Here is a 20,266-nt window from a genome sequence, read left to right on the forward strand (position 1 = left end):
GGGCCATGCAGGCTGTTAATCACCCACGGGATCGATACACCACAAACACGCTGAGATTTGCCAAGCCAGGGAAAATATCAAATATCGATGGATAACCCCGATCAATGGGTAAAACGAGAAGAGTGTTTTCACAGCTAACAGGGCAGATTGTCTAATTAAAGATCTGGCATAACACAAACACTGGGTGAACGCTGCATCAGCCCCAGAACCTGTGTTTGAACGGCAGCATTTTTAACCACCGTTCTTCCACACATCACCTAATGCAGGCTGCACTCTGCTGCTAAGAAGTTAATTGTGCCACTGTTTAATTACCTGCATTTAAAAATCACCTCTTATTTCCAGACTGAATTTGCCTCGATGCAAGTTCTGGATGTGCCACTTTCCCCTAGACCAAAACACTTCCTATTCCCAGAAATTTTCTTGTCTATAAATTTAAGTCTCACCCACGATTAAGTCAGACTTTAAAATTCATTTAAGTAAATGGAACCAATTCACCTGCCAGTTTTGCATCACTCCTGTAGGTGATATTTACAGTCTTGGCTGCAGTGCTACTTTGGGGTCTTACACTTGGTTTGGCGGCTCCCAGTAGCCCCCATGGCCTCTCACAGCCCTACCAAACAAATCAATCCCACCTCTCCCATTAATTGTTACTGTCCTAAATCCCCTTTTTTTTAAACACAAACTTTACCACTAACGTGTTCCTACTCATTCTCTAGATCACTGATAAAATGGGGATTGATAACAGTGTTGGATAACACTGTACGAAGAGTAAATCCTTTTGGACACACTAGAAATTCCTTCATCAGATAATTACTTTTTGATGCATGTTACTAATTTTTCCATCCATTTAAAATAAGCTACATTGAATTGTTTTTTTGGGGGGTTACTATTTTTAACAGAATGTCATGCAAGATTAAGTCAACTGCTTTGCAGAGGTCTAAATCTATTATGTCAGCAGAATTATCTTTATTAACTAAAATTACATGAAAAATTGCTTATTTGATGAGCAGTTTTCTGGAGCAAGGGCTTGACATTCCACAGCCCTTTTGACTGCATCCCATATTAGCATTGCACCAGCACTGGATTAATGAGGTACTTGGGTAATCCCACTTACTTTTATTCTAAGATATTTAATAAAATCACAGAATCACAGATGGGTTTGGGCTGGAAGAGACCTTAAAGCTCTTCTCGTTCCAACACTAGATACCTTCCACTATCCCAGGCTGCTCCAAGCCCCATCCAGCCTGGCCTTGGACACTTCCAGGGATGGGGCAGCCACAGCTGTTCTGGGCACCCTGTGCCGGGGCCTTGCCACCCTCACAGGGAAGGATTTCTTTGGGCCTTTGAAACTTTCTTTGCGTTCTGTTATTTGCTCAAAAATAAGCATTAATGGTGTCTTCCAGTTACCAGTCCTAAAATGAGAATTATTACTTTTAGAAAATGCTGCTTAATGTTGCTACAATATTGTCCTAATATTCTGTGAGAATGCTAAGAACAGTCTTCCCTTCAAGTGCAAAAAATACAGAAAAATGTGTACAAACTGAGCAGAGTTGAGCTGTAAATGGTGGTATTTTTGCACTGGCTTTCATTGCTGATTAGGAACTTGATGGGTTCAGACCTGAGCCTGTGGTTTGATGCAGTTTTGGTGATAACCAGAATGTGCTTCCTGTCACCACGTGCTGGTTTGGGGACTGGAGGGGCTCTGCTGCAGGAGCCTCGGTGACCTTGTGGTTGGTGACAGAGTCACTTCACCAGCAGCTTCTTCTCCACCTGCCTCTGATTCACAGAATTGTTGGGAGTTAAATAGAAACAAGTTCCACCCTGAGTGTTTGGAAAGCACTTGCAGAAGCTTGACTAAATAATGCAATTACACTGCAAATATTGGCAATCTGCTTAAAAACAAACCCAAACATGCTCATAGTTAATGTCATTACCAACAGTTACAACTTAAAAAGGAAATAAAGCCCCCTTCAAAGGTGAAAATATGTATTTCCCCCCCGGGCTTTCAATTCTTAGCACAAGATTACTCTTTATTTCAGTCAATGCCAACAGGAGGTTTTCCCAGACTTCCAGCAGAAGAAATTGGGGTTTTGTCTGTTGACTCTTGGAAATTGAAGTTGGTTAAACAAACCCACTGCCAACATTGTAAATAGAAGCTGATCATGACTGAGCTCTGGGATATTTGTCTGAGCAATAGAGTTTTGATGAGGTGCCTCCAAGAAAAGCTCCCTGGTACCGCCACCAAAGCTTCCAAGGCCAGAAAATCCAGCATATTTCTGGTGAGCCCCAAGAGAGCCTCCCACTACCCTGTTTGGGTCTTGGTTGAAGCTCTCTTGGAGCAGGCACCACCAGGCTGTTGAATTCTGCAGGAACAGAAGAGCTGCTCCCAGGCAGTGAGAAGGGATGGGAATTTACCAAGGGATGAGAAAGAAGCGGAGATGTTCCTTGAGCATCAGAGCTTGCTGCAGACATCACAGGGGTGCCAGGGCGAGCTGGTCCAGTGTCCCTTAGGAAACTGCATCCAGAGAGGAGATGCCAGGGCACAGAGGAGGTTGGCACGAGGCAGAACTCTGCCACAACATCAGCTCCTGTGCTTGAAACTTTCTGAGTTCAAAAGCCTTCCCAGGCACTCTGTACAGTCATTCTGCTCCGAGGTAAAGAGCAGGATTTCAGTGGAAGAGGGGCTGCTGGCTTGTGGATCCAAGGGATACGTGACATCAGCACGAAGGCATCAGGACAGTCCCCTCTGGCCTTGCCTAAAAAATCCCAATCTCCCCAGCAGGCCAGTGCCAGGCCACGGGGTTCCATTTCATCAAAGCCTCTACAAGGCTGGGAGCAAGGGCATTTTAAGGGTCTCTTGCTATTTATTTAATGAAGCATTTTCAGTCAAGCTTGAAAGCTGAAGGAAGCGGATGAGCTCTGTTGCTTTGTTTGCCTCCTCTGAGGCCCCGAGGAGCACTAATGAAAAGGAAATTCAGGGACATCAGAGACACAGGATGTGTAAATATGCACAAAGCAAAGGCCAAATCCTCAGGTGCACCCAAACACCAGGGGATGTAACCTGTGAGAACCATGAAGGTCTTGATGTGTGTTTTCAATGCTGTACCAGCAGAGAGGGCTGGGCCCAGGGTGGGGAAAGAAAGGTAAGAGCCCACTGGCTGTGTTCCTGCCCAGGTTCTGGGAAGGGCTTGCATCCAGCTGTACTGCCCAACAGGAATCTTACCCAGCCCCAAACTGGGCAGCTGAGCTCTCCTGAGCCCCAGAGGGTCTCTGTGCTCAGCAGCTGTTGCTGTTTCAGGAGTGCCTGCACACAGCTGAATTAATCAGAGGAGCTCGTTACTCAGAGCTTTTCCTGAATGTCTGTGCTCCAAGACGTTTTTAAAAGAGACAATCACAGTCAGTAAAACAACTCTTCACTCTCAGATGATCCTCTTTATTTCACGTATGAATAATATTCCTGGCTGTGAGTCTCTATTACAGGTTATCTGCAGATTGTAATAACCTTTTGTGCTTCTACTTTGGAGATAAAATAATGGTTCCTCACTGAGTCCTTCTCTCTGATGAGAGGAGTGTTGTTGCCTTAGGACCAGACTCAGTGGAAAGAAGGATTGTAAAAGCCCTTGAAAACTCTAATTTCTTTACAGGTCCTGAAGAAACAGCTGTGTGGCACAGCAGTTTTATTTGGACCTGTTCAATCTTTCAGAAGCATGGAGGGTTCTCTTCCCCAAACACAGACATTGAACCTTGTTCTTAATTTGTTGTTTTAAGTAAAGGAATAGCTAAGCACTCCTGCTGAAACCCATCCCTGCTCCCTCCCCACTTCCCTGCCTGGCTCTGGGCTGTTCAGAGGAGGATGTTGTTGCAACTCACGTAATTATGCTTTATGAAGATCCCAAAGCCAAGGCAAATGTTCCTGGTTCAGACAGGCCGTGTGTGGCCCCGATTTGCACACCAGCCCTCAGACCCTCCAGGGGCATTTTTATTATTCCCTTTGTCTTTCACAAAGCCAACTCCTCTCTTACCCATCTTCGCGCTGCTGTCAGGCTCATTCAAACTCCTGTGCTCACAGCTCAGTGACACATTAAAGATCTCCAGCCACTGTTCCTTCCCCAGGAGAGAGAGGTAAAAGTTATTTTATTATTTTCACTATACAAACTAGCACGAGGCAGCACCAACAGTGATGTTCCACAGGAAAGCAGTCCTGGCCAAGGCTGCCCATCATCCCCTCCCTTCCAGCTCTGGGTCCCTGGTCTGGTGCCTGGGGAAGAGGATCCAGCTGAGAAATACCCACTGTGAGCTCTCATCTCCTGCATACAAAGGAAGCTACATCCACGGGGGTATTTCCTTCTAAAAACTTGCTCAAAGGTAAGTTTATCTCCATCTAAATTCATGGCTGTGAAACTGATATAAGTCAAGACAAAATTTCTTCAGTTTTGCTGTGTGGTTCTTTTTTAGGCTGGTTTAAAGCAGCACTTCCTTGCAGGCTATGTTTAGAGGGATTTAGAGAATGGAACGCAGGACAATAGCAAGGTGCTTTTGGAACCTGCCAGCTTGAAAAAAAAAAAGCGCAAAGTCTGGTGATTAATCACAGCTGTTGCTAGAAAGAGAAGACAATTACAGCGCCGGTTCTGTAGTGATTTCAGCTGGGGTCTGTCAGTTTCGGAGTCTGAAGTGCAGAGCTCTTTTTGCACACAAACCCCAGCAGAGGCCCCCAGCAATCCATTCCGGGAGCTGCAGGAAAGCTGCCGTGGTAATTAAGACGAATCTTTGCGTTTTGGAGGGAGTGCCTGGCTCTGGTGTGTCTGGATGATGAAGACATGGAAGCAGCGGAGGGATGTTCCTATGTCCTGCCAATTCTTAAATGATTGACAAAATTTACTGTTGATTTCTGTCTCGCTGTCTTCCCTTGAGCTCTCTGTGCCTTCCTGCTCTCGAGGCTGTCTCTTCCAAGTGGAAGGAAATATGGCAATAGTTGGAGCTCTTGCATCTTGTGTTGTGATAGCTTTGGGTATCAATTTATTAAAGAAATGTTAAAAACTGCCCAAGAAGCCTGAAGGATCCTGCAGTCCTATTCCTTAGAGCTGTGATTCTGCCTGTGTTTGTAAGTGAAGGTGTAGAGACACTCAGGAGCTGGGAGGAACAAGATTTTGAGCTTTAAGATTGCAGAAACAAAAGATGTGTGAGGTGCAGAGGTGCATAAGGTCAAAGGAAAATGAACCCTGCATTGCCTTTGATGGATTGTGGCCCGGCTGTGTTGTAGCCTGCCCTGCTTTTCAGGATCCACTCCTCCTTTTTTCCATTCTGCAGCAGCCCTTTTAATGTCTAAAGATTCCAGCTCCACTTCTTGATGCTATCTGCACTGAACAAATCAATTCTCATACCTTTCTCTGGTAGGTCACACTTGTCACATTCATCTGGAGCCTCTCTAATTGCTCCAGGTCCTTCCCAACACACGACATGATGTGCACATGGTTCACCAGAGGATTTGGTGGTATTTCTGAAGTACTGGGGTTTCTTTCTCTCTGTACTCTTATAATTTTCCTGTTTCATTGCAGCCGAGCAATGGATCTGAGTTGTGGCTGAGGTCCAAATCCTTGCAGGGAGCTTCTTGGCATGAACATGGAGGGTTAACCAAACCCAACCCACAGAAAAGTAATTGAATTATTTCATCTAATGAATTCAAATCTGTTGTGACCTATCTGCCACTTGTACAAGAAGAAAGAGAAGCCGAGTTTGTCAGATGATAAATTATCCATTGCAAATTCATGAGTTTGAAGGTCAGAGGGGACCATTATGCTCATCTCAGTCTGACCTCCTGCACAACCCAGGCCCTGGAATTTGACCGAGCGATTCCTGTGTCATTACCGTGTGGGTGACCCGCTTGCCCAGAGCCCTGTGGAACACCATAGATCTGGCTGCAGCCCAAACTGGAAGCTGGCCTCCTCCCTCCTTTCCCTTGCTCTCCTTTCCAGCATTGTTTCTCTGAAGGGCAATTCCTCCGTCTTCCCACACTCGCTGAATGCCAGCCCAGCGCTGGGGCCCAGCTCAGCTCGGCATCCTCAGTGCCTGGGGCCGAGGAAGGGCTGCAGCAGCAGCAGCACAAGCTGGGTTCCATCTTTTGCACTACTGTCCTTGTCCGGAAGAGGGGGGAGGCATGGACAAACACCCCCTCTGAAGCACCAAAATCTCTCAGGGCTGAACAGGCCCATGTTTCCATGGCTTGTGAAAAGCTGCTCTGCACCAGGATGTTTGCTGCTTTCTGTGAAACCACAAACCTGGGTGAAAACTGGCTGATGTGAGGCACAGAGTTCCAGCCTGGTTTTTCCAGTGGGGGTTCTGTGGCAGGTTACTCAGGAGTGCAGAGGGATTTTTTTTTTTTTTTTTTTTTTGGATAATAAGGCACTCAGGACAGCACCACATCTCCCTGGGTGAGGAGACAGCTCTCACCAGGATGGTTTCAGCTTTCTCTGCTGTGGCTTATCTACAGAATTGAGACTAATCCTAAGATGAGACACAGACGCAGGTTTGTTTATGGGTTTTTGTTTCGAATTTAAATGCCCAATCAATTAGTTATTGGGAAAGAGGCTTTTGTGGTTTGCTAGTGGGGTGTTATTGATGATCTTTCCTGAGCAGGATCTGAGTTTACTCCTGATCGGTGTTTTGAGCAGGTCCCCAGGGTGAAACAGTCCAGTAAATAGGCATAGCCCTGGATTCCCTCCGACCACAGCGTTCTGTGTGTGCAGAGCAAGCTGCTGGAAGCCAGGGAAAGCCACAGTTCGTAGCTGTGCTTCTTTGGGGGGAGGGGTCTGTGATGATAATGACGTTTAATTTGCTGTTGCTGGGTAAGTGGCCCTAACTTTCAGACAGGTTTCTGCTGAGTGACCAACTCCCTAACTTTTCCAGGAGCATTTCAAGCCTTGGAGAACAGAGGGAACTGGACACAGTGTTTGAAGATGATCTGCATCCATGTCTGAGTGGAAATAAATATTTAAGGCCCCAAGGTTCAACAGGACATAGTTAACTGAAAGAAGCTGCTGTGGGCTGGAAGGAAAATCCCTTTTCCTGGTGGATTCCTCACTACCAAAGAGAGCAGCCAGACTTTGCTCTGCAGCTCAGTCTGCCTGTGGTACAGCCCTGCTGACCCAGCACAGCAAATGCAGCCCTGCCAGGTCCTGCCTGCTCCCTGCTGCTCGCCCTGGCTGCCTCCAGGTGCAGACACTTTCGAAGACAAAAGGGCTTTGGCCAAGCCAAACCCGAGACTCATTATGGTTTTCAACAGCTCCACCTGGTCAGAAATCAGCGATGCTGCTCCGCTTTCCCTCGGCGATACCGCTCAGGTGTGGTGCCCGCACCTCCCTGCGTGTCTGGGGCCGCTCCCAGGTGAGCGCTGAGGCGCTACCGGGGGCACGGGGGCTGTGCCGCCCGCGGTGCTGCCGTGCCCGGAGCCGCGCTCCTCGTCCCGCGGCGGGACCCGCCGTGCCGAGCCGAGCCGTGCCGGGCGGGAGGGAGGGAGGGAGGCCGGCCGGGTGACATCAGCCGGAGGAGGGGCCTGCCCGCGAGTTTCTTTGCTCGGTGCATCACTTCCCGGCGCTGCCATACTCCGCTGCCCGCTCCCCGCCGCGGGGCCGGCGCCCATGGCGAGCCCGCCTGGCGGGGACAGCCCGGGCTCGGCCGCCCGACGCTTCCACTCCAGGTGAGCGGGGCCGGGGACAGCCCGGTCGCTGGGGACAGCCCGGCCCCGGAGCTCTGCCCATCAGCGAGCCTGCGGAGCCCCGGGGACAGCCCGGTCCCTGGGGACAGCCCGGCCCCGCAGCTGCGCCCGTGCCCGAGCCCCGGGAGCGCAGCGGGGTCGCCGCGGAGGGAGGGAGCGCTCAGCCCTGGGAAGCGAGGAGCTGTTGCACGGGTGGGGATCCGGCCGGAGTAGAGTGAGAGGAGCCGGGAAGGACGCGGCGCTCCCTCCTTGGGGCAGCTCCCGCTCGTGGGTGGTGGGAGCTGGCGGTGCTCCGGTGGGATCCTTGGCACGGGAGCGAGCGGCTGCTCTGCTGAGGAGGGTGATGCTGAAAGCTGCTCGGCGCTGGGCAATCGCATGGGAGGCTCCTAATCGCACTGCAGAGACTTCGAGTCTCAGCTTTAAAACTGGGCGCTACAGAAATTCACACAGGGCTGGAAGAAAAAAAAAACAGCTCTAGGCTGTTTGGCGTTCGTGGCAATGCCGTATCTTGCCCATTCTCTCGGTTTAGATCAAAAATGGAAAAGACTTAAGCCCAAAGAAGACTAAATGAGTCACTTTGAGGCCTTACAGCATTGTTCGTGCTGTTCACCATCGTTGTGTTTTATCTCTCCTCTAGCAGTCTGAAGTGGAGGTGCTGCAGTAGCTGGACTAGAGGGCTGAAAGAGCCCAAGAATGCTTGAAGTGTATGGGATACAGTAGCTTTTCATCATTCTCTTTGCAGGCTCTGCAATAATTAGTGCAGCAGCTAGTGGGTTGTCTGCTTTAATGAGTGTTGGTTCATTAGGGCAGCAGGTGTTTCTCGGTTATGTTGTATTGTAGAGCAACTCCAGGGAAAAAGGAGGAAGCAGAGTTAATATCATTGCTCTGCCTACTCTGGGGGAGCTAGAGCTGTGGAGAAACCTGCTGGATTTTAACCAAACTTGGGCTTCTTCTTTCTTTCTTCTTGTTTTTCTTGGAAACTTTTTGGGGATGAAATTTTGGTCACTTTTGCAAAGGAAGTTTTCATGGGAAGCTGCTTATGACAAATGTGTGCCTGCACATGAACACTGCTCCCAGCTGCTGGTGAAGAGAGAACAGAAGAGAAATGGGAAGCATTTCTCCTGTGGCTTATCTGGATGGCTCTGGCAGGGTATGTGGTTTTAAAAGTCTCTGCTGTGCCTTATAGGCCTTGAAAGCAGGTGCTGGTGGAGCCTGTGTCCCTACTGCTCTGTGAGATAAGTGGTAAATTAGTTTCTTCCTTAGCTTCACTTGTGTTGCAGTGCAGAAACTTCAGGGTGAATTCAGTGCCTCTCTCTGGTGTGATGGGTGGAACCTCAGGTGATTGTTTGGGTGGTAAAGCTGTAGTAACTGGTACCAAAAGCTTAATATGTGGGGTTTGGTTTTTTTTGCTTGGGAGCATTAATTGAGGTGTAAGACCTGCAGAAGGTACCTGTGCAGGCAGGGAGTGCCAGAGCCCTTATCTGGGGAGCTGGGGGAGGTATTGTCCTTCTAGGAAACGGGGGTGGGTGGGGAGAAGTGTGCCAAAAATGAAAGTGTTTATTAATTTTATTACATCCCTTAGTGGTTCCCTAAATTCAACCCCTCCTAAACAAAGGCACGTGCTCTGTTGTGCTGGCAGCAAATAATCTGTGTGCTGACTGGGCCAAACATCTCTAGTTACAGAGACTGAAGTTAAATCTCTTGCTACAGCAGTCACATGCCACAAAACCGGGGTGTTTCTGTCCCTGGGCAGCTCTGTACATCTCCCCTGCTCACCTTTCCGATGCCATTTGCTACACAGGACTGTCAAGTATCCAGGAGAACTTGTTGGAAGTCCAGGGCTTTGGAAGCTGGGACTCTGCAGGGCTGGTGTGTCTGTGGGGGTCAGCTCCTGGTGTTGGGTATGGGGTCACTGCTGGGGGCTTGTTGGAATTGTCCAGTTCTGTGATTGTGCTCCTCAAACTCAAGTTGACTGAGTTCTGTGTGAGCCTGAGTTCCTGCTTTACCTTCCATGAGGTTTTGGGCTGGTGCTAATTGAAGTGCATTAGTTCAGCTGTGTGTAACCTCTGAGGACTTGTTGCAGAATAGAGGTTGTAGGAGCTGTGCAATACCTGCTGGCAGCAGGTGTCCTGCTCTTTCCCACTGCTGCAGGTGCTCTAACTTGCCTTTTTGTGCTGGCTGGCTGATCCTGAATGTGTAGGAAGCATCAAATCCATCAAATGGTTCCCCTGGACTCTGGAGAGTGACAAGCTCGTGCTTGGGACAAGTCCACCGGCATCCAGAGAGCTCCCCTGGATTTGGGCCCTTGCTTTTAAAAGGCCACTCTGGAGATGTCTGGGTCTGGGAGGGAGACATGGACATGTCCTGGGGAAACCATCACTGTACTGCACTGACATCGTGGAGATGTTATTGATCTCAGAAAGAACGTTAGATAATGCTGCAATCAGCCCAGAAATGCATTAATCTGGCCTGAGAACGCCGATAAAAGCACACCTTGTTCCTCCCTCTCCTTTCCCTTGCTCTCTGTTCTCCTGCAGTCTCTGTTTTCCAAAGCACTGTTGGCTTTTGTGATGTTTACAAACTTTTCTTGATTGTGTCACAAACAGTCCCCATCTCACTCATTAGTGTCACCACGGTGAGGACCTGACCTGCATGAGCATCGGGCAATTAGAGAGAGCTCTGAGCACCACAGAGCTCTGAGAGAGGAGGCTCCTTCTTCCTGTTCTGGTGGGAAAACTGGGATGGAAAAATTGCTGGCCTTCTGACACAGAAGGCAGCGAGAGAGGGCACAACTCAGCGTGGTGGTTGAGGCGGAGTAAACTGATGTTTGCAAAGCAAACTGGGGAGAAAAATCTGCTGCTGGGGTGAACCTGTGTCTGGAATCATTGCTGTTTGTTTTGTGTGTATCCAGGGGGTAACAATACCGTAGAATTCTTTGATATTTTCCCTAGTTCTTGTAAACTTGCACAACTTTTAAATCTGGACTTTATATAAGGCTGGCAGCTATTTTCTTTCCACGAGGTGGTGGTTAATTGTATCTGCCTGAGGTGAAAATTAGCACCAGCAGCAGTGCTGGGTTTGGAAAAGGGCAATCAGCTTCCTCTGTGGGATTGGGAAAGGGCTCAGGTGCACTACCAGAAAGCTGGGAATGACCATTTGGTCTCTGTTTACTCTGTAGATTAAACTTGAAATTGCTTGATTATTACCTTTGTGAATGCTGGTTCAGAGGTTTCTGAAAGATTCTGATTTTTCTTCTGTAGGCCCCTGCACTCAGTCTCCACCAGGCAGAAGGATGTGTAAAACAGGACAAACATTTCTAAAATAGCTGTGCTGCATAATAGGTGGCCTGAGCAAAAATTATATGATAGCTTAGCAGGCAGGGTTGGCTTTGTAGATGTCTGTTTTGGGATGTTTTGAACAACTCACTTGTACTTTCAGCTCTGGTGAGTCGTGTGGTCATCGCAGTGTGGAGCCAAGCAGGACACTGAGTGTCTGCCACAGCAGGGAGAGGGATCCTTGTGGGCAGACCTGGGATTGGCACTTGGTGCTTTGCAGCAGGATTTTGGGCATCCATTCTGATCCTGCTTTGCCTCTGCCCTGTAGGTGCTGCTGCAATACAAACAGTTCTTGTCCTCAGGGCGTTAACTGGAGCCTGTGCACATGGAAATGGAGCTGAGGTGATGCCCTGCCTTCTCCCTGTGCTGACTTGCACTTCACTGATTCAAGTTCTGCTTGTTGTGCCTCTCCTGGGGTGAGAGCAGTCCCTCTGGATGCTTTTTCCTGAAACCCTGTGCCCTGTACGGGGGTGTTTGTGCCAAGCAGACAAGAAAGAGAACGTTGTGCCTTGGCCACGTGTTTGTGGTTGTTCAGAGTTTGTCTCTGAGTCAACTGAAGTCAAATCAGTTTGTGACTCATGTGTGGCCTGAGGATGCCCCTCAAAGCCAGTTCCCTGCCAGATGAAGTTAATAATCACACCAGAGCTGGGTCTGGAAGCAGCTGTGACCCTTCCCACCTGGAATGTTGGCTGTGAGGCAGGAGCCAGCTGTGCTACCCAGAGCTCCGTGCCTAGCTGCTGAGGTGCCTTTTGCTACCTGTTGCTTTGGTCACTGGATGCTTCCCTCCTGGGAAAGTGTCTCCAAGAGCTCGCAGCCAGCAGGAGAGGAGGGACACTGGAAAGAGTTCCTGTAGGCAGGAGATTTGTGTTTGGATCATGGTGACTGGGTGCAGCAATTTTGTTCACTCCATGGGTGCTGGGTCCTGTTCTGGCTCCAGGTCCTGTCAGAGCTTTGGCTGATACCTGCAGCATGAGCTGCTTATGCCAGAGGCAAATCTTGTGTGTGATTAATTTCTGTTTTCCTGGAGGATGTGACCAATTAGGGATCTGCTGCCCCTTAGTTCCAAAGTTAGTGCCTGTTACACCAAAGGATGAAAACGTGTTATGAAAGCTGAGAAATGGATTTGTTATAGAAGAGTGATTTTTAAAATCCTTTTTGGCTCTTCCTCTCTTGAGCCAAATGCATCTGGACCATGACCACTGTGGTGATAGGAGACAGGAGCAGGCTGCACAGCTCTGTTGGCATTTGCCTCTTCCAGCTCAGTGATGAGTGTCCCAGACATTGGATTTTTTCCTGATGTATTACATAAACCACAGGGGAAAGCCTTGCCTTGGTGGTGCCTTGAGGATGAGCAAAGCCATAGCCAGGAGCAGAAAGGCTTAAAATTGGATGTGCTGGTAAAAGTCTGGGGAATCAGCTTCTCCCCTCACTGATCCAGGCCTCAGGCTTGGAGGGAGCATCTGTGGGAGGCAGATAGGAAGGGATTTTTTATGGACTGGCAGTGATAGAATGGCTTAGTTTGTTAAAGGAAGCTCATCAGGATGGAAGATCCTGCCTGGATTCAAACCTGTGGACTCTGTGTGTGTTCCCATTAAAGCAGGAGCTCTCCAGGTGTGCCCTGAGGGGTGACATTCCCACCTCTGGTTCTCTATGCTTGGAGCTGGAGCGAGGGCAGGGGGTGGCAGTGCTGGCGTGGGGCACGGGAGCCCTGCAGGACCACCCTGCCCAGCCCCGCTCATCCTGCCCTGAGTGGATCTGGGGTGACCCTGGCCTGTGTCCTGGATCACCTGCACAGCCACAGACTTCCTAGATGTGGCTCCCTTCATCTGTGCTGTTCTAACACATGCCCAGGACATGACTTTGGCACTGCTGTCTTTACTTTGAGCTCTCGACAGAGCAAATGCTGCTCTATCTCAAGCCTCATCTCCCCAGCTCTCACATTCCTGCTTTCCTCTCTGTTCTCTCTTGCCTCCTCTCCAGAAGATCAGGAATCTTTCTGTTACTGGAGAACATGAACTCTATTTTTGTTGTGGCATGTTGATTTCTTGCTGTCTCATATTTTTGCTCTCGAGGTGATGTCCAAACTTGCATTCAGACTTGCTTGAAGAAGAACAGGTTTGAACTCTGTCAGGTCTTACACTGCAAGAAGCCACAAGCAGCAACTTTCTGGAAGTGGAGAGATGGATTTTGCTAAACTCTGGATGCTCTTCTGCTTTAAGAGCAATTTTATCTCCAAATTGCCCTCAGGTGTATCCAGTGCTGTGTCCCATCCCAGTCCTGCTCTCTGTGCCCCTTTGATCAGCCAGCCCAGCTTCAAGAATTCCGCTTCCCAGTTATAAAATCCTTTGCCAACCAAAGCCATGAAACCCAAATTCCTCCTGATCTGGGCACACAGGCTGAGTATCCCAACCACAAAGTGAATTCTGGGCCTGGGCTATTTATATTGTCAGTGGGAAAGCTTTTCATTGACTGAGCTGTTCCCTCCCTAAAGATACTTTTAATTAAGTGTTATTCAACAGATCTGACTTTCTAATTGGCTTAGATTTAACTGGTATAAATGGGGTTTATTTTTTTTTCCACTGAAAGCTGAAGAAAGTAGGAGTAATTTTGTTGGAAGGCTATTTGCATTCAGAGTCATGTCCATCTGTTGTTTAATGTAATAAGCTGATAGACTGAAATAAAAAAGCCAAAGAAACACCCCACAGCCAGAAAGTCAACATCTCTGCCAGTGCTTGGTGAGGAGAAGGGGAAAGGGACACGGCTGCCTCTGCTTTGGAGCTCTCTAAACAATGCCCAGCAATGTTATGCAACTGCCTAGGGAAGGAAGTGAAAAATTATCATTACAGTGCAGTTTCAAGGGCAATATTAAATGAGCAATTTGCAGCACAGCCCTGTACTTAAGTGCCTTAACTCACTTCTCCTGAGATAAAATTAACAGGGCTGCTTAAGGACAATAGCCATGACCTCTGTTCCCATCAGGCGAGGGGCAAAGACAGGCTCTTCTTACAACTGAATTGGAGGCACTGGACTGAGAGCCTTACATTACCAGTGTAATGGCCTGGTCCTGCAAGTGCCTGATGGATCCCTGCCCCACTGAAGCCTGGAAAAGGGGTGACAAGCATCTGCTGAAGCACTCATTTATACCTGCTCTTCCTTATTTCAGTGGAAGGGATAAAAAGACCTTCTGCAAGGCCCTGGACCCTGGAGCAGCAACAAAACCCTGAATTAATGACTTGGAAAGCAGTGCTGCTGTCTGTTCAGTATTTTCAGAGTAGGTGTAAACAGCTTAAAAGTCTTCTCCTCACATTTCACTTTTAGCAAGAGGATTTTGCCCAAGAATGCCAGGCGCTGGAACCACAGGTGTTTTCTTTCTGACTCTGAGATTAGGCAGGATCTCTCTAAAGAAGCTTCACCTTCTGCTGTGAATCAGTAACTGTGCAGCTGCTACCCCTGGAGGGATTTTTGAAAGAGGAATATTGGATTGTCTTGGCTCCCCTCAAGCTTTTCTGTTACCCTTTGCTCTTACACCCTCTGGAGCTGCCAGAGGGGCTCTTCACTGGGAGTTTGGGGCTAACGCAGGAGAAAGATCAAGGAAAGGGATTTAAATGGGGAAAACACTAATGCCGTAAGTCAGTGTAAGAGCTATTTCATGTTCCACCTGGGAGCAGGTGTTTTTTCTTGGAAGCTGCTTTTAAAAATGCATGGGTAGTACTGGGAGCTGTCATTTCTGTCTGCAGCTGCCTCTGAGCAGTGCAGGGTGACTGCTGGAGGCACCTCTGAGCACACGGGGTGTGACAGGGCTCCTTTCCTGCCCTGGGGATCCTGGTTCCCTCACATTCTCTGGCTGCCAGGGAGCAGAGATGGCTCCTGAGAAAGGGAGCCCTTTCCTGGGTGTTGTGGATGCAGCTCCGGCTGCTGATCCACGGTGGGACCTGGGACAGATTCCTGGATTTGCAGCCTCTCCCTGCTGAGCCTGGGAGGATTGGCTTCTGCTGTAGGAGCGCAGCAGACTGAGCACAAGGAGATCAGCTTTGCCACAGGGCAACACAGATAATTAATAGTTGCGCTGAGCTTCCCAGGGGAAGCTGCTGGGACAGTGGGTCCATGGGTGCTGGAGTTTCTCCGTGCCTTGATTAACAGAGCTGCACAAATGTGTATTTGCAGGTAGAACAGAGGGGTTTGTTGTACCAAATGGATTCCCAGTTCTGGTTCCAGGACTTTCTTGGCACTCCTGTGATTTTGCAGAGCACTGGGCTGTATTTGCTTTGGGGTGGGTGTCACAGCAGGTACCAACTGAGTGTTCACCTGTACCTGGTGGTACCTCCCTGGGCACTTTGGTGTGAATTGCTGTGTTTTCCTGAGCTCTGGAGCAGCTTCAGCCCAAATTAGCTGCGGGACAAGTTTCTCCTGTGATCCACGCTGCAGAGTTGAGGTGGCTCTTTGTGCACTCCGTCTGTGGAATATCTATTCGTGTCTGAGGAGAGCTGGAAATGCAGATTAATATTCATCTCTCTGGGGCTATTTGTTAATTACTGTTATTCATGGTTTGGATGATGGTGCTGAGTGGATCCTGGCAGGGTTGCATCCGTTCCAGGGTTTCAGAGTGCGTTGGTAAACACCGGTATTTTATTGCAGCCTTTCTGGGAAATATTGTTCCTGTTTTCAAGGGTGGGAAATTGTACAGTCTTCAGGGTGAAAGAGAATAGAGGTGGCAAAACTGGGAGCTGAATGTCCTGACTCCCACTCCTTTCCTTCAGCACTTCCTCACCCACGTCAGGGTGAGGGTAATTGTGCCAATTGTGAATTGGAGACCTTGGCTTCGTCCTTTACCGAGCCCTGCTGGGCAGTACAGCACTGGTGTCACACGAAATTACAGTGGCTCTGCTGTTCTAACAGGGAGCAGAAAATTGTTGAGGAGGAAGTTACGAGCTGGTGGATTAAATACCAGGCTCTGCCTGTTCACAAGGTGTGATGTGGGAATGCTGCAAACCCCAGGAGAGGGAGCAGCCTGGGTGGCCCTGGGGTCTGGTCCCTGCGAAGAGCCCAGTGCCAGGGACTGGCTTGAAGAAAGCAGAACAGCCCTGAGTGCTCAGGCACTTGTGACTCCACATGTTCCCTGTCTCGCAGGCTTTGAGAAGAGAGCAGGTAATTTAAACAGGGAGAGAGGGACACAGAGCAATGTTCCCTGTCAGAAAATCCTGCAGGTTAAATTGTGTGAGTGAGTGGAGCTGCCCTGCCTTGGCGGTGGTTGTCTTTTGGGGTATGGTGAGAGATGGAGAGAGAAAAGCACATATCTATTGTTAAAGTCGGGCAGGAAGGATTTGGGATGGGCAGGAGCTGCCAGTGCTTTGAGGAGGGTCCTGTCCTTACTGTCCTTGTGCACTCACAATATCCCAGCTGGTGCTGCAGCAGCAACAGCCCCTTTTTTTAGCAGCTGTCTGCAGAGATTTGTATGGAGGAAATGCTCTGGGGATTGGATCTCGCTGCAAAACACAGAGGCCATCAGATTCAGCTTGTTTATCAGCCAAGCCTTCTGCAGCATGAAGGCAGGAATACAAACCACCAGCGACTAACAAATGAAAATATCGAGCTTCCTAAGCCACGGGTGTTTCTCTTTCCCTCCTGACAAGCAAGCCCTTGTGATTTCCAGCTTGGGAAGCCCACGGGCCAACATCTCATGGCGAGTGAGTGGAGACTTGTATCTGTAAAAGCAGCTGAATGTCCTGGAATTGTGATACTCCACGTGTACCTCCAGGCATTTCCTGGCCTCTGAGTTCAGCCGAGTGTCTGAGCTCCTGCATGGGTCTAAATAATAAAACATATGAGTTCACTACAATGTGCCCAGAATTTTAAGGCCACAGCCCTTGGCCAGCTCTTGTATGAATTGCTTCCATCAGGGCAGTAATCCAGGAAACTACGAGCACGAACTGCTTGGTTGATGGAATTCTGTGGTTTGGTGCCTTCCTGGGTAAAGCCAGGGGAGAAAGGAAAGCTGCTGTTTTCTCTGTGGTCATCCCTTTCGTGTGCCCCACTGGGAAGGCAGGCAGGGAGTGTTCCAGCAGGTCCCACAGGCTCTGAGGAGATCCTGGTCCATGGGGAGCTTCCACAGTGTGCTCAGGTGTCTGAGGAGTTAATAATGAAATGACTGAAAATACCCACGTTTTCCTCTGCTGTTCTGAAGAAAAGAAGAACTCACTCTGCAAGATGTTCTCGCCAATGAAACCATCCTTTGGCATCAGTGGTTTTGGCAGAAAGTGGTCATCAGCTGTGCCAGTGAGCGACCACTTTGCAGAGGGGACCAGCAGCAGATGTGTCACAGAAGGATGAGGAGTGAGTAGAGAAAACAGCTGTGTTCCCTGCACTGAGCAGAGTGATTCTCCTGTGGTGGAAATCCCTTTCTGCAGGGCCCTGGGTGAGGTTGTCCCCAGCGTGACTCAGGAATTCAGCTCAGGTTTGCTGGAGCAGGGTCAGGCTCCGGCTCTGCTTTGTGGAGCTCCAAGCCCATGTGGTGAGGGCAGAGCTCACCTGGCCAGGGCAGCTGTGTGAGCAGCAGCTTGGGAAGGGAAGGCAGGAGATGCTTTGCAGACCTGGCTCCAGACAGAACTGAGTCACTTGTCGAGGCTGACGCTCTCGGAGCTGGTTGCCTGAGGCTGGCATGGCTCAGACAGAGGAGTGAGAAGGCAGGCATCCAGATACACACAGAGGAGAGAAAAGTAACAGCTCTGAACGTGTGACTGCAATGGAAGTAAAAAAAAAGCATCCCCAATTAAAGCCATGTGTGTTGGTGGATGTAACTGCTCCTGGAAGGTTGGTGGAGGCTGTTTGTGCAGCACAAATGCAGCCGCTCCGGAATGCCCTGGATTAGAACAGGCAGGCTCCTCCAGCACACGGAATCTGTGTGGAAACAGAGCTGTTCCTGCATGGCAGCAGCTCCCCCAGCCCACCACCCTTAGGGGTTAAGGTAAGAGCTGTCTTGTCACCTGTCTCCTCCTCCCCTCTGTCCCTGCTCCTGGAGCACATTTTCCAGGCAGCCTGGTGCTGTGCCATGTGTTTGTTTCACTGCTGGATGATGATGATGTCTCTGTGCAGGAGCAGAGGTTTTTCTTTTCCTGCAGACATGCATAATTCAGTTGTCAGGATAAATGGGCTCCCTGGATTTGGGCGTGTGTGTAAGCCTGAAGCTGGATCCTCCCTTCTCTCACCAGTGTGAGGCAGGAGGGGAGCAGGGAATTCTCCCAGTGCTCCAGAGCAGCAGCCTGTGGTCTGTAAACTCGTTGCCATACCTGTGAGGTTGCAAGAAGGATCTAAATTAAACCTAAAATAGGCCTGTGGAGAGGAGCATCCTTGCTGTATTTGGGAAGACTTTTCAAGAAACATGATATTCATGCAAACTCCTCCCGTGCAAGAACAGGACTGGAGCCCGCTTCACACATAAAGAACACAATCTACGTGACAAACTCTTATCAAACATGTATTTGCTGCTGTTTACACCTGTGATTACACTGCACTAATGCCACAGTGTCAGAGCCAAACTGATGTGGTGTGTGGGGAGGAGCAGGACTCACCTCCCTGCGCTTGATTTGCACAGACGTGCGAAGTGTTTCCAGGGAGGATGTTTTCCATGGAGCCACACTGGGACAGAAGCGCTAAAAATCTGGGGAGATGTGGTGGAGGACTCAGTCCCACAGTGCTGTGGAAGCAGCTTGCAGGATGCTGGAGGGTTCCCTGCAGAGGCAGCACACACCCAGCACAGTGCCAGACAGCAGGGCTGTTCTCTGTGGAGCAGCGAAGCCGAGCGGAATTCTCACCTTGCGCGGAACCGCGTGGCTTCCTGGGAATCCTGCCACGCTCGGGTCTGTGGGCTCGCAGATTAATCTGGTGGCATGCATAGATTTTTCCACAGTGCCACAGAGCACCCAGAAGTACTTTTGGTGCTGCTCTGCTGGATCTGGGTTTGCACATAGGAGCTGCAGGAACAGGTTTAGAGATGCTGGCGAGGGTTGCAGTGGACACCTGGCTGATATTTGAGCTCCTGGGGAGCCTCTTTCCCTGTTTTTCAGACAGATGTGGAATGATCTTTACAAAATCCAGAGGGATGCCCTGCAGCTGTGTAACAGCCAGGGAGAAGGGCAGTGTTCTATGTGAGCTCTTGCTCTGTTGGCCAGGGGAACCTTATAAACCAGTGAGTGTCTCTGAGCTGATGCCTGATTTTTGGCACCCCTGGAATTTTCAGGGAGAGCACAACAATGCTTTCAACAGCCCTCTGAGCAGGAGACAGCTGCAGAAAAACAATGTGAAATCAGTGCAATCTGCTGTGCTGCTGCTTTGCCAACAACAGTCTGTCCTGGTGGCTGGCAATGCTTCAGCCCTGACAGCTCTGCCCACGGCCCTGTGTGACCTGGGAGAGCCACCTTTGTGAATCCCTCTGGTTTGGGCACACAAGGCTGTAATCACCGAGGGAGGGACTGTCACAGGCTCTCAGTGGTGTGCTCTGGCTTGATTTCACCCTCCTCAAAGGCTTTACCAGATGGTCATTTGAAAAAGAAGTTGCTGCTTGTTTGGATTCATTGGATTTGTCTGGTTCCTGCTATTTGTTCTTCAGTGAGTTCTGCAGGAAGTACAAGGGCCAGGTTCGTGCTGGCTCTGTCACTAAGGTCCCATCCAAACCGTTTTCAGGTGCAAGTGCTGGTGCTGCAGAGCATCCTCAGCGTTCTCTTGGGGAGCTGGGATTGCTCAGCACCTCCCTGGCTCAAAGCCTGCGTGGCCCAGGATCAGGGTGTGAGTTTTCTGATGGATCCCAAAGGCCTCTCTCCCTTGGACTGAAGCACTTGGCCTGGGGCTGACGGAAGCAGATGAGACAGGAAGGGAACAGAACCAAATTGGTTGTAGGTTGCTGTGGAGTCAGTGGAAAAAACTGTGGTGTGAACTTTGTGATGGTTTCCTTTTCTGCTGCATCACGATGACGATCCCATTGCCCTGCCCTGAGCGTGGTCTGTGGTTTGCAGGGGGCTGTGGGCAGGAAAGGCAACACGTGGGGTGTGTGTGCAGCCTCCAGCTGCTGCAGGAGGTTTGGGGTGGGGTGGGACATGGGCAAGAACCTGGGACAGGCAGAGGTGGCTCCTTTGGCTGGCTGGGCTTGGCTGTTCCTGGGGCTTGGCAGCACCTTTTCCATACACAGTTGTTTTCCTGCTGCAAGCCCATGCTCCGAGGCGGGAGCAAC

The 20,266-nt window shown here is 49.7% G+C and overlaps 1 protein-coding gene across 2 annotated transcripts in view; it reads left to right on the forward strand.

The window, feature by feature from the left end:
• Nucleotides 1-7,577: 7,577 nt before the first annotated feature.
• GPSM1 (G protein signaling modulator 1) overlaps nt 7,578-20,266 on the forward strand; it is a 66,830-nt gene continuing 54,141 nt past the window's right edge. Inside the window, exon 1 of one of the 2 annotated variants that reach the window (XM_032131159.1) lies at nt 7,578-7,693. In XM_032131159.1, the coding sequence (XP_031987050.1) occupies nt 7,635-7,693 (59 nt within the window). In that variant the 5' untranslated portion in view covers nt 7,578-7,634. The remainder of the gene's footprint in view (nt 7,694-20,266) is intronic. The other variant, XM_032131157.1, reaches the window with a different exon arrangement.

This window comes from Corvus moneduloides, chromosome 21, assembly GCF_009650955.1.
Source record: "Corvus moneduloides isolate bCorMon1 chromosome 21, bCorMon1.pri, whole genome shotgun sequence".
Lineage (NCBI taxonomy): Eukaryota > Metazoa > Chordata > Aves > Passeriformes > Corvidae > Corvus > Corvus moneduloides.